The 14499-nt window shown below is 49.4% G+C and overlaps 1 protein-coding gene and 1 long non-coding RNA gene across 2 annotated transcripts; one reads left to right on the plus strand and one right to left on the minus strand.

Moving 5' to 3' along the window:
* Positions 1–400: 400 nt before the first annotated feature.
* Insig1 (insulin induced gene 1) lies at positions 401–9247 on the minus strand. The gene is given in 5 exon segments (NM_001244079.1): positions 401–2260; positions 5578–5677; positions 5860–6026; positions 6888–7012; positions 8822–9247. Coding segments are annotated over 5 exon segments (774 nt in total). The 5' UTR covers positions 9174–9247; the 3' UTR covers positions 401–2230.
* LOC113836987 lies at positions 9197–12765 on the plus strand. The gene is made up of 4 exons (XR_003487527.2): positions 9197–9810; positions 11244–11304; positions 12036–12106; positions 12487–12765. It is a non-coding gene; the product is annotated as an uncharacterized LOC113836987 (long non-coding RNA).
* The last annotated feature ends 1734 nt before the right edge of the window (positions 12766–14499 follow it).

Here is a 14499-nt window from a genome sequence, read left to right on the forward strand (position 1 = left end):
CAAGCCACCAGTGCCGAAAGCACCAAAGTCAAGGCAATCAAGGCTGTTAAGCATGCTGAAACTATTCTGGAAGTAAAGTGCATTCTTCCAGCACATGGAGGACAAGAGATGGCTTTTCTGTATATGGTCATCAATCACTCCACCCTAAACCGTGCTACCAATAGCTTGCAAGAGCAGGCGATGGGCCTTGTGATGGATCAGCTTCACCCTGCGTATCAGTAGGGGTGGGGACGGTGACAGGTTCCGGTTGGCTCCATTTAGCTCCTACTACAAGGCAAACATCCTCAAAGGGCATTTCCCAAAGGTTGTGTCAAAATTCCATCAAACTGAAAAACCCTTTCCCCATGAATCCTAGCACCCATTCTCCTCCTCAGAAAGAAAAACTCAGAAACGCAACAGCTGGTTTTGAACCTTTAATAAAAGTAAAAAAAGAATGCAAAAAGAACACAATGCTGCAAACTTAGCATGGACGTGAACCTCGCTGGGTGTTCAGATCGGGGACAGTGAATGTGGTTGGTACTAATTACCATTTTTACAAATTCCATCACTTTGGTTCAGTGTACCTGCTATAAACTATTGGCAAAAAAACATTCTTCGGATTCACATTTTTTGGTTACATTATTCCTAATAGATTTATTTCCAGTTTAACAGAAAAAAAATACTCATCATATATAATCAAGTACATCACCAAATTCATTTCCTTTTCTTCTAGTAGCTTTTCTTAAGACACATAAGTCTTAGCTGAAGAATACCTTTGGAGGACCGATCATTTGTTTTTATTTCCAGGAAATTTCAAGGATTGCCCAGAAATCCAGAACAACCCATTTTCTTCTAACCAAAGTTGTTTCAGAAAACCAGTTTACTCCAGACATTTTCCTCAAAACAAAACTAGCAAAACCCCAATGCACATCAGCATGTGAGTGAACCCAAACCCAGCCGTCCACACAGGCACCGAGCTTCTGTCCTGCCTGGGGACCAACTTCTGCTTCAATGAGTCAGTTCCATAGAATTTAAAACAAACCAAAAACAGTTCCATTGCAGAATACAAAAAAAGGTAAATTTGTAAGTAAAAATTACTAAATTCACAAAACTGGAGTATGTCAGAGGACTAGGGTGCAGTGGTGGGTGTGACTGAGGGAGGTCACAGCTGATACGGTATTGCTGAGCTCACCCCACGCAGCTCTGAAATGACCCGAGAACCCTCTCTGGAACAGCTCACGCGGTAAAAAAAAAAAATAAAATAAAATAAATATTTAAGAGAATACAAGGCTCAGATTGGTTTTCATACACATTGCACTTGAAGTCGAAGACCCAATACTTGCAAATTAGGTCCCACGTGGTCTATGCCATTCAATGCATACAAGACACCGCGTGTTTAATGCAGTGACCTGCACACTCAACCTTTTACAAGGCAATCACAGATTGCAAGCTCCATAGGGCTGTGGGAAAGTCCTCTCCACTCTGGAGTGATGGAAACAATTTCGGCTCCTGACGACTGAAACAGCAGACAGCTACTCACTCTTAGATGGTCCAGACCGTGGACAAAACTTCATTTAAGTTGAGGTGAAAAGTCCAGCATCACGGTGCAGTCATAGCTTTGTGTTGCCCTTGGCTCTCAGTAAGATTGTCTACAAACCCCTGGCAGTGAAAGCATAGTTGTCACAGTGGTGAGACCCACGTGTGAGCGCCTGCCTGAGCGAGACCTGCAGATGGGCTGCACTGGGACCCACTGGGAGCACGGCCTTCCTCCAACTCACTCTACTCTTCTCTCCCCGCCTTTTACACAACCCTATATTTTAATTCTGGATAAATACTCTTACTACACATACTTCATGTCTGTTAAGCACCATCAACCTCTCTCCTTTGGGCACTGACACAAAACTGCAGGTTGGTGATTCATTTTGATTCAAGGCTTTGAAATATGGCAACTTGCTTTGAATGATGAATGAAATCTAATACTCAGGAAACTGGCCCCCTACCCCACTCTCACATACAGCCTGGAATGGAATGTTCCAGTGCAGACAGGTGTGAGGGTGGGTGAGCAAGGTAAGACTTTTAGGTAAGTAGTCCTTGCCTCCATTTGCTAGTCTAGACCATGTGAACACTTCTTCAGGAGTCATTTATCATCGTCAGCCCAGTCTAAATGGGACATTGAGGAAAAAAGAGTCTTCATCACACCCAGGACCAGTGTCTCCGCATCCTGCTTCCACTCTGAACCATGCCCTGAAGTTCAGTCACTGTGAGGCTTTTCCGGAACACCCTGTGTGGAAAAGGAAAAGAAAAGTCAGTGCTCGAATGCTCTAATGGCTGGCCTATTTAATCCCCTTGCCTGGGATGATGGTAGGCTTAGGATGAGCTCCACGACTGCCTTTCAGGTTGCCAAGGCTGCAGACCCAGCTCTTCACCTATGATGTTATGACAATCTGCAACTCAGAGAAAGTGATCTTGCTAACGCCTCTCTATAAAGTCCATTATGCAGAGTCAGACAATGACAAATGTGTGACTAAGCCACCAGCCACAGGAAACACCACCACCAAAGCACTGCTACCCACACCAAGGTAGGACAGGTTCACCTGAGAGCTGACTTGGTGCAAACAGGGCCCTATTTTAAATCAGATTTACTTGTGGAAAAGGGAGGTGGCTTCTGCTGGAGCCTTTGTGAGACCCGAGGCCTCTGCTCCCCTTGACCTGGCAGCAGTACAAGCCTGGAATCACTGCCTGCACGATAACCATGTGCAGGATGACGTCTCATTGTAGAGCTGACTGGACAGAGCAACCACAAGCTGCCAATGCAGGAGAGATAAACCTCAATTCATACATCCTCTGGGAGCTCTGAGACCTCCCGCTCTGTTCAGTTCTCCCACGTTCAGCAGCCATACTTAATCAGACCCTGGGAACCATGAGTGACAGACAGCTATGGGGGTCCGAGTAAAGCCACCCTGGAGTGTGGCATGCCTTCTAGAAACATGCTTCCCCCAAAGTTGACATAAAGAAGGCTCTAAGAAAACTTAAAGTAGTCTAGTGCTTTCTTGTTTTCTTTCCCCAAGGCTGCTCTGGAACTCACAGAGATCCACGTTTCTGTCTCCCAAATGCTGGGATTAAGGGCATGCACCACACCTGGCCCAGGTCACTCGTGAAAGTCAGTTGGAAAGTAAATCAAGCCACCAAATTATACTATTTACTGATTGTGCAAACAAAACACAATATTAGAATGTACAGTCTCTAGGACACTAAAACTAAGTCTGTATTGTTGTAAGAGGCAAAAGACCTGAGAAGCTACCAATGGGCTGAGACTCACAGGAACATAGGCATCTGGCGCCCAATAGGGTTAGCTATGCAGTGTACCCTAAATGGCAAGACTGCACCCAAGACCCTGGTTTGTTTACATCGGTTTTTACATCCATCTGCAGGATGAATGAAAGGCACATGCTGTATATTAAAGGACCATATAGTATATTAATGAGTAGCATGGCTCAAATTGAACACATTTGGGCAAACCTCAAGTTCCATATTTAAAACACGTTAATCATAGCTTCTATTTCATGGCTTGAGGGCTCCATTAGAACAATGGACGCGGTCAGCACAAGGACATGGGCAGCAGTCAGTGTTGTGCAGACGCATCTTCAGTGACTCAGCTATGTGAGGAGACAACAGGAAAGAACCAGGATCAGCAGCAAGGAGGGCAGCTAGTGTCCGTGCGGGAGGGGTGACAATAAGCTGGTAGATACTTGGCTGCTGCTTGCAATCTGAAACTTTACTCTTTTGGGGAAAGGTTTTTAAATGCAAACAGCAAAAACTGCAGACTGTATAAATGATGACCTTTTCTCTAAACACACAAGCTGATGACAGACAAGTCTGCTGTATTTTCAGACACACAGGCCAAAGCACACATAGGAAAAAAACACTACCACACAGAAGAAACTGCAATAATGTTATAAGATGAGCTCCTGGGCCTGGGTGCCCTTGTTACTACCAGGGTTTCATGCTCAAGGGGGCTACAGGCAAGAACAAAGAGAACTGGCAAACAGTAGGAGGGCAGCAGAGGTTCCTAGAAAGACAGTCTTCAAAGCTGGCTTGGCTCAATTCCTCAGTATCAGTCATCTCTAGGTGTATAGACTGATGGCATGCTTCAAAGTGTCCACCCTATCCCAGACACACCAAGTTCCTAAAAGGATGAGAGCCTTGGTCTCCACAAATTACATCCCACCCCCACCCCCACCCCTGCCCCAAGTCACAACCCCAAGCACCTTTCAGACCGAAACAAGTCAACCTGCTTGAGGTCAACTTAAGTTCAAAAGCCCAAGGGATTCTCTGCCAGACTGGATGAATCTCTAACATGAGGTAGTCTTTCCTTCCACTGACAATTACCTGGGCGCACTGTGAGGGGAGTGAGCATGGAAGGATCTATTTGTTTGTGTGTGTGTGTGTGTTTTTTTTTGAGGGCGGGGTGTTAGTTTTTTTGTTTTATATGTAACCCAAGCTAGCCTCAACTCAAGACCCACCTGCCTCACCCTCCCGGGTGCTGGGATTACAGGTGTGTTCTACACCATGCCCAACTTCTGACAAGTGTTTTAACGCTGAGAAAAGCTTTCTAACTCTCCATCAGGGACAACAGACAGTTGTTTCTGACAGGCTGTGACCTGCAGAGGATCAGCAGGGACAGAAGAGAAAGACGCCTTTAGTTCTAGCCTTTAGAAGTGACTTGTATTTTTGTGAGATATCCAAGTAGCCTTCAAATTCAGCTTCTCATGAGTGGGTGTCAGATGACTGTTTAAAAATAGCCTGCAATACTGAGATAAGTGCTCAGAGGAAGCCCCAGAGTTCATCTCTGTGTAGAGTGGCTCTTTCCTAGTCGCCCTTCAGTAAAGTTCACTTTACTTGATTGAGCCCATGGGCCAAAGACATCTTGAAATAACGTCCACATTATCTTTAAAATCAAAGTGTTCAAGTGGCAATTGCTGCCTGATGAAGAGACCTGCTTCAAGGTTCTGAACTCAGCTGCCCAGCTGCCTCAGAAGTGACCCTAGATGTCATGGGGTAGCACTGCTCTCTCCCACCCAGGGAGAAAAGACCTAGTACTCTGACCAGGCAGCCTCTTTGCACAGTGGTCAAGTCATGCCCCAGAGCCCTCTGGATGATTCCTCCCTGTGCCTGGGCTCAGGTGCCTTTTGGTAGGGAGTGTTTGCTGACCCAAACTGTCCTCTGGTTTGTCCATAGGCAAGGAACACCACCCCAGCATCATCTGTACCCACTGATTTTGCTAACAGATGCTAGAGGGCAACTGACAATGAAAGTGGCTGCCTAGTGGTTATATGAACTCAGAGAAACCACAGGACACAGCTGCAATGCACACAGCCACCCTGAAAGCAAGCATCTGCTTGCTTTTCAGCATGAACCATGTAAAGAATATATACATCATAACTTCGGAAGATCCAGCTATGTATCACTTTATATTTAACATTGACTGTTCTCACCAACTGTTGCTAAGGAATCTGAATGAGACATACATTAACACCAAATATATTTGTCAAGTTAACAAGTCTCAAGTGCCCAGAGGACACTGATGGCTGCACTTACCATAGCTAACTGTCGTCCTATGTTTCCCACTGTGACGCCTCCTGAGAAAAATATACATGGGAGCCAAGAACGAATATAAAGGAAATCTGGGGATGTGTACCTAGAGAGAAAACAAGACAGTCTTAGCTAACTGAGTTATGGATAGTGAGTTCTTAATATACACTGAGAAAAGCATTTTGAGATTTTCTTGTTATTTTGCACAAAAAGGTAAATAATATATAAAGCATCACACTTAACGGTAGGTGTTGTTACGAAAGCAAAGCATCTGAAACACATACTTACTGGTAGACACCATTATACACAAGAAACTGAGTGATCAGCGTAGCTAGGAAGGCGATGGTGATCCCAAGTCCAAGGCCGCTTCGGGAGCGATCGAATGTCCACCACAAGCCCAAAGACAGGGCTGCTAAAGTCAAGGACAGCTGGACATTGTTGGCAAAATCCAATTTCTAGAGATCCCAAAGTTAAGGAAAAGTTTCCTAATTTATCATAAGAAAAAAACTAACCCCAGAATTACTCACAGGTGGTACACAGTGTCACACAGCAACTTACTGCTTATGACGACAGCACAGGGACACACCTGAGGCCCCTCCCCCACCCCCAGGGGTCTGGCTTTCAGTTGTAAACTTTTTGAAAGCTGTGAGACTGCTGGCATTTGGCCATAAGCAATGAAGTTTTGCTAAGATACTGTTCCCACTCCCCCGCTTACTTTTCAGTGAGTGGAAACAAGCAGGCCCCACCCCTGTCTCTGTGCCACCCCAGGCAGAAGTCAGTCAGTCAATTCAGTGCTTGTCAATCAGCACTATCAGAGCTAACCTGTGAGTCGTTTGATAAAGAAACAGCCCCCAAAGTGGGACTGCAACTTGACAATTATCTTTTACTTCAAGTCTCCTTAGAAACTTAGTATTTGAAGGGTTTACCATCAAATCAAACCATTTTCACAGAAAATGCAGACTGCACAAAAGCACAGCGCACTGAAGGCAGTGTGTCAGCTTTGGACACGAGAGGCCCAGGGGCCGCCTGACCCGCCTTGACTTCTATGACGGACAAGAGGAGCAAGCTCTCACTAATTCTCTTTCATTGGAACAGGCAGGTCAGTGGGGGAGAAACTAAGAGGGAGGATGGAAAGTCCTTTGAGAGTCCATCTGCTTCTTGTGTTAGCCTAAGTGTCCCAAGATGAGTAAAAGACCCTAGAAACTGGAACTGGATCCCAGAATTTCTCTAAGGTACAGGGATGAGGCAACATTTGGTCACAGTAACATCTGCCCTGCCACAACCCAGATGATAAACTGGACACCAACTGAGGATACGGCACTGGCGTGGTTGATGCCAACGAACACCGCAATACAGCGCATGACGCTGGCCCACTCTCTCTTGAACTTGTGTGGTTCTCCCAGGTGACTGTCAATACAGGGGTACAGTAGGCCGACAACAGCTATTTGAAGAAAAACAAAACAGGATTAGAAAACACTGGCTAACATTAGCCCTGTGTGGTCATTATTAATAGGATCTAAACCGATTACTTTCCTAGGCAGTTTATCACCTGTAGCACAGAGTGCTGTTGTGCGTATACCCTGTGGAAAAGGCTGTGGCAGGGCTATCTCGTATGGCTTCCTCTCAGTCTTGATCAGACCCCAGTGGGACAAGTCCAATACTGTGGGGAGGGCAGGGCAGGGCCCCAGGAAGGGAGCTCTGCTGTCAGTCCCAGGCTGCCCTCGGTGGCTGTGCCTCCTGTTTGTTCCCTCATGTGTGAAATGAGGGTTATGTAAGTAAAGTGGAGGCAGAGAAGAAAGAGGCTCATGTGTTCTGAGTTAGGAGCTGTCACAGACCCAGACCCCTAAACATTCGGACAGCCACAAGCCAGGCATTCCAGAATAGACCAAAAGAGCCAAAACCAGGAAGGGGCTGCCTGCAGTACAAGGAGAGCCCCCATGGGACACAAGGCACATGTGAGCTGCAGCTAAATTCAAGACCTTAGGCTGCCATTCGGACTTGTCAGTGGTGAGAAATGCAGCTCCAACCACACCTTCCGATAAGGAGAGGAACCACCTCAGGTACTCCTCAAAACTTCCATTACAAGCTTGATGTTCCAGATTTCAAATCCACATCTTGTTCCCCAAAGAACTCTGAAGTGCTGGGGTAATAGCTCAGTGGCAAATGATTTGCCTAATGTGTGTGAGGCCATTCCCAGCCCCAAATAAACAGTGTTCATAAAGTGGTAGAGTGCTTTGAAAACAGAGGGGACAACTTTCTTCCAATGGCTACATCAACCCTCCCGGCAGAAGCACACAACTGCCACAAAGCTGAACCCCATAATACTTACTGCAGGTGGGCCTGAGAGCAGCCTTGGGAATCAACAGCAGGTACGCTGCGTATTACATTTAACCCATGACTCAGTTACAGCACAACATCCAAGCCCAGCATATAAAGCCTATGCAGTCAGTCAATAAAAGCTGGCTTCAAAGCAGCTCCTGCTGTCCTGTGCCCACACCTCACCAGACTGGAGGAAAGATGCAACAGCGCTTAGACTGCCCACCTACATAGGCCAAACACAAGCAAGGCTGTGGGGTTGGTGGTGGGGGACACCTGACATGTTTTTTGAATAAATGCTGTGCATTGAGGGATATGCAGGGTTCTACTGGACTGTGACCATTCGACTGGTTTTTTGTTTTGTTTTGTTTTTGTAAAACCAGCAAAATGATTGAAAAAAAGAAAAAAAAAAAAAGACTAGCATTGTCACAAGTTTCACTGGACGTGAGAGGTGACACCATAGGTAGGTATGCTTGGGCCCAAAGGTTCCTGCTTTACTCCTGTCCCAAGTCTACTGGGCCACGGAGTTCCAGAGGGCTTGGCTGCTAGCCACAAAGCACTCACTATCAGCAGAAGGAAGTGTGGAGAAGTCTGTCCCCTGGCAACAGCCTCTTGCGCGCACGTGACGGTTTGTTTTCAGTTATTCAGCGGGGTAGCACGTTTGCTCGGGCAGCCAATGGCCGCCTGGTGCTTCACTCACCAGTTCTTCAGGCAGCCAATCCTCGCTTCTGGCTCCACGAGACTCCTCCACTTAAACTGCCAATTATCTCCTGACCTCATCTCCATCCCCAGTCCCTCTAACTTCCGCCTGTCGCTCGCTCGCCAGCGTCTGGGGCTTCCAACCCTCTCGTGTCCCCTTTCTTGTGCTCGGGGTGACAACAGCTGACGTGTCCCTGCCCCCGCCCCGACTCCAAGAACGAGGGAGGGCACTCACCGGCTGCCGTGCCACAGCACGGGGGCACCCACCAGGCGGAGGAGAAGATGGTGGCGATCACCTCGTCGGGGAAGAGCGTGACATTCCGCTGGATCTGCAGCAGGTTGAGCACCAGGGCCAGCACCACGCCGAAAGAGAAGAGCACGAGGCTCCGCTGCACCAGGTCGTGGTGCCAGCTGCCGGGCCGCGCGCCGCATCCTGCCGTTCCCGCTCGCGGGCTCCGGGGCGCGGGCTCCGGGGCTCCGGAGCCCTGCGGACAGCGGGCTGCCGCAATCATGCCTCGCGGGAGGCTGTGCGGCCTCGCGGCGCCGGAGCCCGAGCAGCTCCAGACGTGGTCGTGCAGCCTGGGCATCGGCTGCCAGGCGCACCGTGGGAGGAGCACGCCACGACACCGCACGTAGCGCGCCCGGACGGCCCAGGAGCGGCCGCGGCCCCGCGCGGGCTTCGCTTATAAGGCGGGCGGCCGGTGGCGTCACGTGACTCCGCCCAGCCTATCCGCCGCCCGCGCGCCCCGCTGTGGGGCGTGCCTTCCCGCGGCTCCGCCCCGCCCGCGCGCCTGTCCGCTCGCGGTCTGGTGAGGCGGCGGGAGCCAATGGGAGGAGGGCGGCCCATATGACGTGCGCACACGCCACCGGGGGGTGGGGCCGGTGCCCGGCACGCGCGCTCGGAGCGAGTGCTCGCCGCACGGGCCGGGCAGGACGTGGGACCGAAAGTCCGCCCTGCCCTTCCGTGCGCTGCGGGACCCCGGGCTCTGGAAGAATGCGGAAACGCACGGGCCCTCCCTTTCCCCAGGGTCCTGAGCGTAAACCCCTCCTACTGCTCAGAAGACCCGGGCTCCCCGGGGCCGGGCGGGGTGGCACCTGGCTGGCCGCAGGTGACAGGGGGGCAGTAGGTTCACAGCCCCGTCCAGAGCGCCCCTTAGCCAAGACCCCACGGGCTAAAGCCACAGGGCTTGTGAGCAGGCCTGAAAGGGCGCCGCGTGACCTTAGGTGAGACGCGTGGCTCGGTGGCAAAAGAGTCAGAGTCACCTTCCTAAGCAGGCTGTTTCCCAAAGTTGACGGGGGAGGTCAGTTTCCCAGCGTGACACCGCACACGGGTGTGGACGGCGCGGCTGCTCCCCTCGCCTTTCCCTCGCAACCCGTCCATCACCTTCTAAGCTGTATTGGCGGTTCTATGCGTTGTTCACAAGAACTCGAAGCAGCTTTGACTTCAAGGAATGTTGCAGATTGGGTATTGGCAGTTTTCCACACTCGGGCCTGTGCAAGCTTGTGAAGGTTGCACGGGCACGCACGCACACACACACACACACACACACACACACACGGGGGGGGGGTGAGTTTACAGCAACACGGGAGCCCTTTCAACAGCAAAAAGCAGGAGGGGCTGTCTAGCTTCAGCTGATAGAAAGTTGTTAATGGCAGTGAGTCTCTAACGTGGGATGTGCCAGGTGCAGCCTCTACCACCCATCATGGGCTGCAGGTCCTCTAGATGTTGAGAAAGCTGCACCTGTGTAAATACACACACCTTTGCTCCTAAGGAACAGATACATCCCTCACAGGAAACTTGGCCCTAAACAAGTCACTTTCAGGAAGCTAGCATGATGGAACCTCAGGCTGCAGCGCAGACCCTTCACCCACACCCTGGGACCATGCATCTGTCTGTGATTCCTGAGACACCCACCCACCCGCCCACCACCCACCCACCCACCCACATACACACACACACACACTCCAGTCCCTTTTTTCTCGGGCCATTTTGCTGGTCCTCACAGACTCCTCCAAGGATTCTTTCTGCCCCCTCCTCCTACTCCAAAGATTCTTTCTGTTGTTACAGCCCTTATGGGCAGGCCTGGAGCTTCTAATATTTTGTGGATTTTCGTCTTGCTTGCCTCTGGTGTGGAAAGGGACTAGTGATGTCCTCACACCGTTGCTCTGTTACCAACTGTTCACTTAGTTGCCTCTTGTGCTTACCCAAGCCAGTACTCAAGCAGCCCAACCTCTGCTGCTGCTTGGCCATGTCATCTGCCCTGGGGCAAAAGCAAGCTGTGGTCTAAACTACAAACCAAGGTGCCCCATGGACCATGGAGGATACTCACCCTGTGCTCTGGTTCCCTGGGGTCCCATGGGGACTGCCACAGGCTCTATGGGCTCATGAGCAATTTACCCTCACATTCAGGGAATGTAGGTAGCTTCCATAGGGTGATGGTAGAGAAGAGTTTGAACTAAGACTCTTGGAGATGCAGCCTGACTACCAAAAGTGATATCCAATTATGCTAAGGCCTGCTAGTTTCTCTGTGCATACTGGACATGGAAGGTCAGGGGCCCCTTCTCTGGCCCTGAGGATGAGTGGGGCTGCTAGGGAGATGCCTTTGAAACAGAGCTCCTGAGTGCTTCACTGTACCACTTCATGTTAATCATTACAGACCGAGCTGACTGCAGGTGCTTTCAGCTACTCCGAAATCACCTGGAGACCACAAAGGTAAGGTGAGCCAGCCACTGTCTTTATCTACACCCCTGCATTCTTTCTGGGATAATATCAATAATCACTCTGGCTTGTATTCTTAAAATGGAGTAGACTATTTTAATGCAAGCTTATCCCATGTACATTGTAGACTGCTCAGAAAATATAATCATATCTGGGGCTGAGGCAATGACCCAGTCAGTAAAGTGCTTGCTGCAAAAGAATATGAACCAGAGTGTGATTCCCCCAGAGCCCTCCCACATAAAGGCCCACGTTTACAGCAGCACATGAAGAAAATACCAGCACTAGAGACATAGAGGACCCTTGGAGCTTGGTGTCTGGATGGTCTAGCTAAAGAGTAAGCTCTGAGTTTAAGAGACCTTGTCTCAAAAAAAAAAAAAAAAAAAAAAGGAGAGCAATTGAGGAAGACTTCCAATATCCACCTCTGGTCTCCACACACATCAACTTTCTTCCCACCACTGAGCAAAAGCTGCTGTTAAGATTTCCAGATATTTTTTCCTATGTGGAAGTATATGTAGCTTCTTAAAAAGATTTATTATTTTTCCTTAATCCCAGCACTTGGGAGGCAGAGGCAAGCAGATCCTTGTGAGTTCGAGGCCAGCTTGGTCTACAGAACTAGTTCCAGGACAGACTCCAAAGCTACACAGAGAAACCCTGTCTTGAAAAACCAAAAAAAAAAAATTATTATTTTAATATGTGTGTGAATGTATGTATGTGTACTACATGCATGCAGGTGCTCACAGAGACCAGAAGACGGCATAGAATCCCCTGGAACTAGAATTACAGATGGTTGTGAGTCACCATGTGAGTACTGGGAACCAAACCTGGATCCTTTGGGAGAACAGCAGTGTTCCTAACCACTGAGCCATCTTTCCAGCCCACTTTTCCATTTCTAAACGTGGGGGGGGAGCGGTCAGAGGACACCTTGTGGAAGTTGCTGCTCTCCTTTGATGTGGGCTCCAGGGATTGAATGCAGCCAGCCCCTATGCCACTCTCTTGAGGAGTCATTCACACAGTAGAACCCATTATCAAGTGACTGTGAACTCCTTCAAAACATGGTACTGATGCCATGGTTGAAACCTCACTTACATAGTGTACGGCTTCCTCACTCAAGGCCCTGCTGAGTTCATTCAAAAGGGCACAGCCTTCCCCAGGGTCACTGCTACCCCTTCACTCTTCCCTAGCCCCAGGCCACCACGAAGCTGCTGTCTGCCTCCGTGGGCTTCCTGTTCAGATCATTCTTGTAAACAGAATGATGCACGTGTGCAGTCTTTGGCGGTTCTCTTCTAGCGTAATGTTCTCAAGATTTACCCATGTGCACAGTGATGCTTTGTTCCTTTTTATGCTGACTAATATTCCGTTGTGCAGGTACACTGCATTTTGTCTGTCCTTTCACGGGCTGAATATTTGAGTTGTATCTGCTTTGTGGCAGTTATGAATAAAGCTGCAGTGAAGACATGTGAGCAGGTCTGTGTACATCTCTCTTGGGTGAAATGACAAGGTGCTGAAAACCCAAGGCAGCCACACCATTCTGCAGTTCCTCCTGAACATTATGAAGGGCCAGCCTGCGTGAGGGTCCCAGGGGAGGGAGTGGGCAGCTGAAGGGAAGGTGACCGTGGTGTCACAAGCATATATGTCTCTTGAAGCGTTTGGTTGTGAATAGGTGGGGGAGGTAAAAGAGCTGGAGGGAAGAGAGAACAGTTCAGTAGCTGTGGGACTTAAGCTGGTTGACTCTGGTCACTAAGTCTACTGGGGACAGACAAGGGACAGGGGACAAGTCTTCCCTCAGGGGATTCAATGGTTGTTTTTAAAAGGGGGCTCTTGTGTAGCTATGCCCTTGAATGAGAAACTCTGCCTTGTTTGTGGTGGTGGGAGACCTAGGATCAGAAAGCTCAAGTGGCTTTGGAATTCTTGAGAGCCCTTATGGAGATTGTCTAAGCTATAAGCAGTTGCTGGGGGAGAGGAGACAGAGACAACTGCAGACCATGCAGTCAGGGAGCTTCAGGGAGCTCCAGGCATGCAGATTCTGTGAATCCTCAACCATGCTGGAGTAGGCTGTAAAAGATAACAACAAAATGCTATTTATTTATATATTTGTGTGTGTGCATCCCACAGTGTGCATGCGGAAGCCAGAGAACAACTTTTGGGAGTGGGTTCTCTCCTTCTACAACGTGGGTCCCAGGGATTGAACTCAGATTGTCAGTCTTGGTGAGAGGCAAGCACCTTTACCCACTGAGCCGTCTCTCCAGCATGCAGTAAACCTTTTGGTGATGGCTTTGTGTCACCCACACTCCTATAATTAACCCCAGTAGACTCCTTGGTTCTCTAATCTAGACTCGGAGTAGTTCCTTTGGTCTGCAGTCACTGCCCGACCTGGGACAAATGGACATTATTCACACCTCCTCAGGAAAAGTCACTGCATAGGGAGAAAGGGTGATGGCAGCAGAGGGCAGATTGGGCGTTGGGGGTTGGGAAGGTGGAGGTGGGGAGCTGCTCTCTTAGGATTGAAGGCTTGGTGACATCTGTGATAGCAATGTCACTGACTTGCAAGGTGTGGTGACTTCCAGTGACTCTCTAAATCAGCAGAAGGACTTCTGGGGATTTTGCTGTCATAGAAAAGGCAGGACAGTGGCAACAGGGAGGCATGATGGGGGCCTGGTGATTGATGGGATCATGCCCCAAACTCTGGCAGGTGGGGGAAGAAGCAGAAGGCTGTTCAGAAGAGGCCCCCAGACTGGGAGGACAGGGGTTCAGAGAGGAACCCTTGTGGAGTTAGATGCAAGCCCCAGGCATGCAGGGAGCTTTGCCCCTTTTCTGGTCTCACTTGCCTCTACCTTTGATTCTAGAACTGTGTACTACTTGATCCCAGAGACTAGAAGTGCTGGGATAGCAGAGCTGGGGCAGAGGAGGCTGGTTTTACAGATAGCCAGACTGAAACCAGCAGAAGCAGAGGACACAGGATTGTTTAACACCTCACTGCTTCCTTCCAGCGCTTTTTGCAAGGATTAGCTGGTGTAAGGCTTAAGGCAGGGGACTTATGGAAAGGCCTGTTTGGGGAACTTGGCTATTGCATCCTGATTTCTTGGAAGTCAGATAACAGCTTAGTTTCGGTTTGGTGACATGGGACTTTAGCACAGGCGGGTGAGGCTGTGCCCTCTGGCAGCTGGGTCTGGTGCAGCAGCCCATGGAAAAGTAAA

The sequence above is a fragment of the Cricetulus griseus genome, chromosome 8, assembly GCF_003668045.3.
Source record: "Cricetulus griseus strain 17A/GY chromosome 8, alternate assembly CriGri-PICRH-1.0, whole genome shotgun sequence".
NCBI lineage: Eukaryota > Metazoa > Chordata > Mammalia > Rodentia > Cricetidae > Cricetulus > Cricetulus griseus.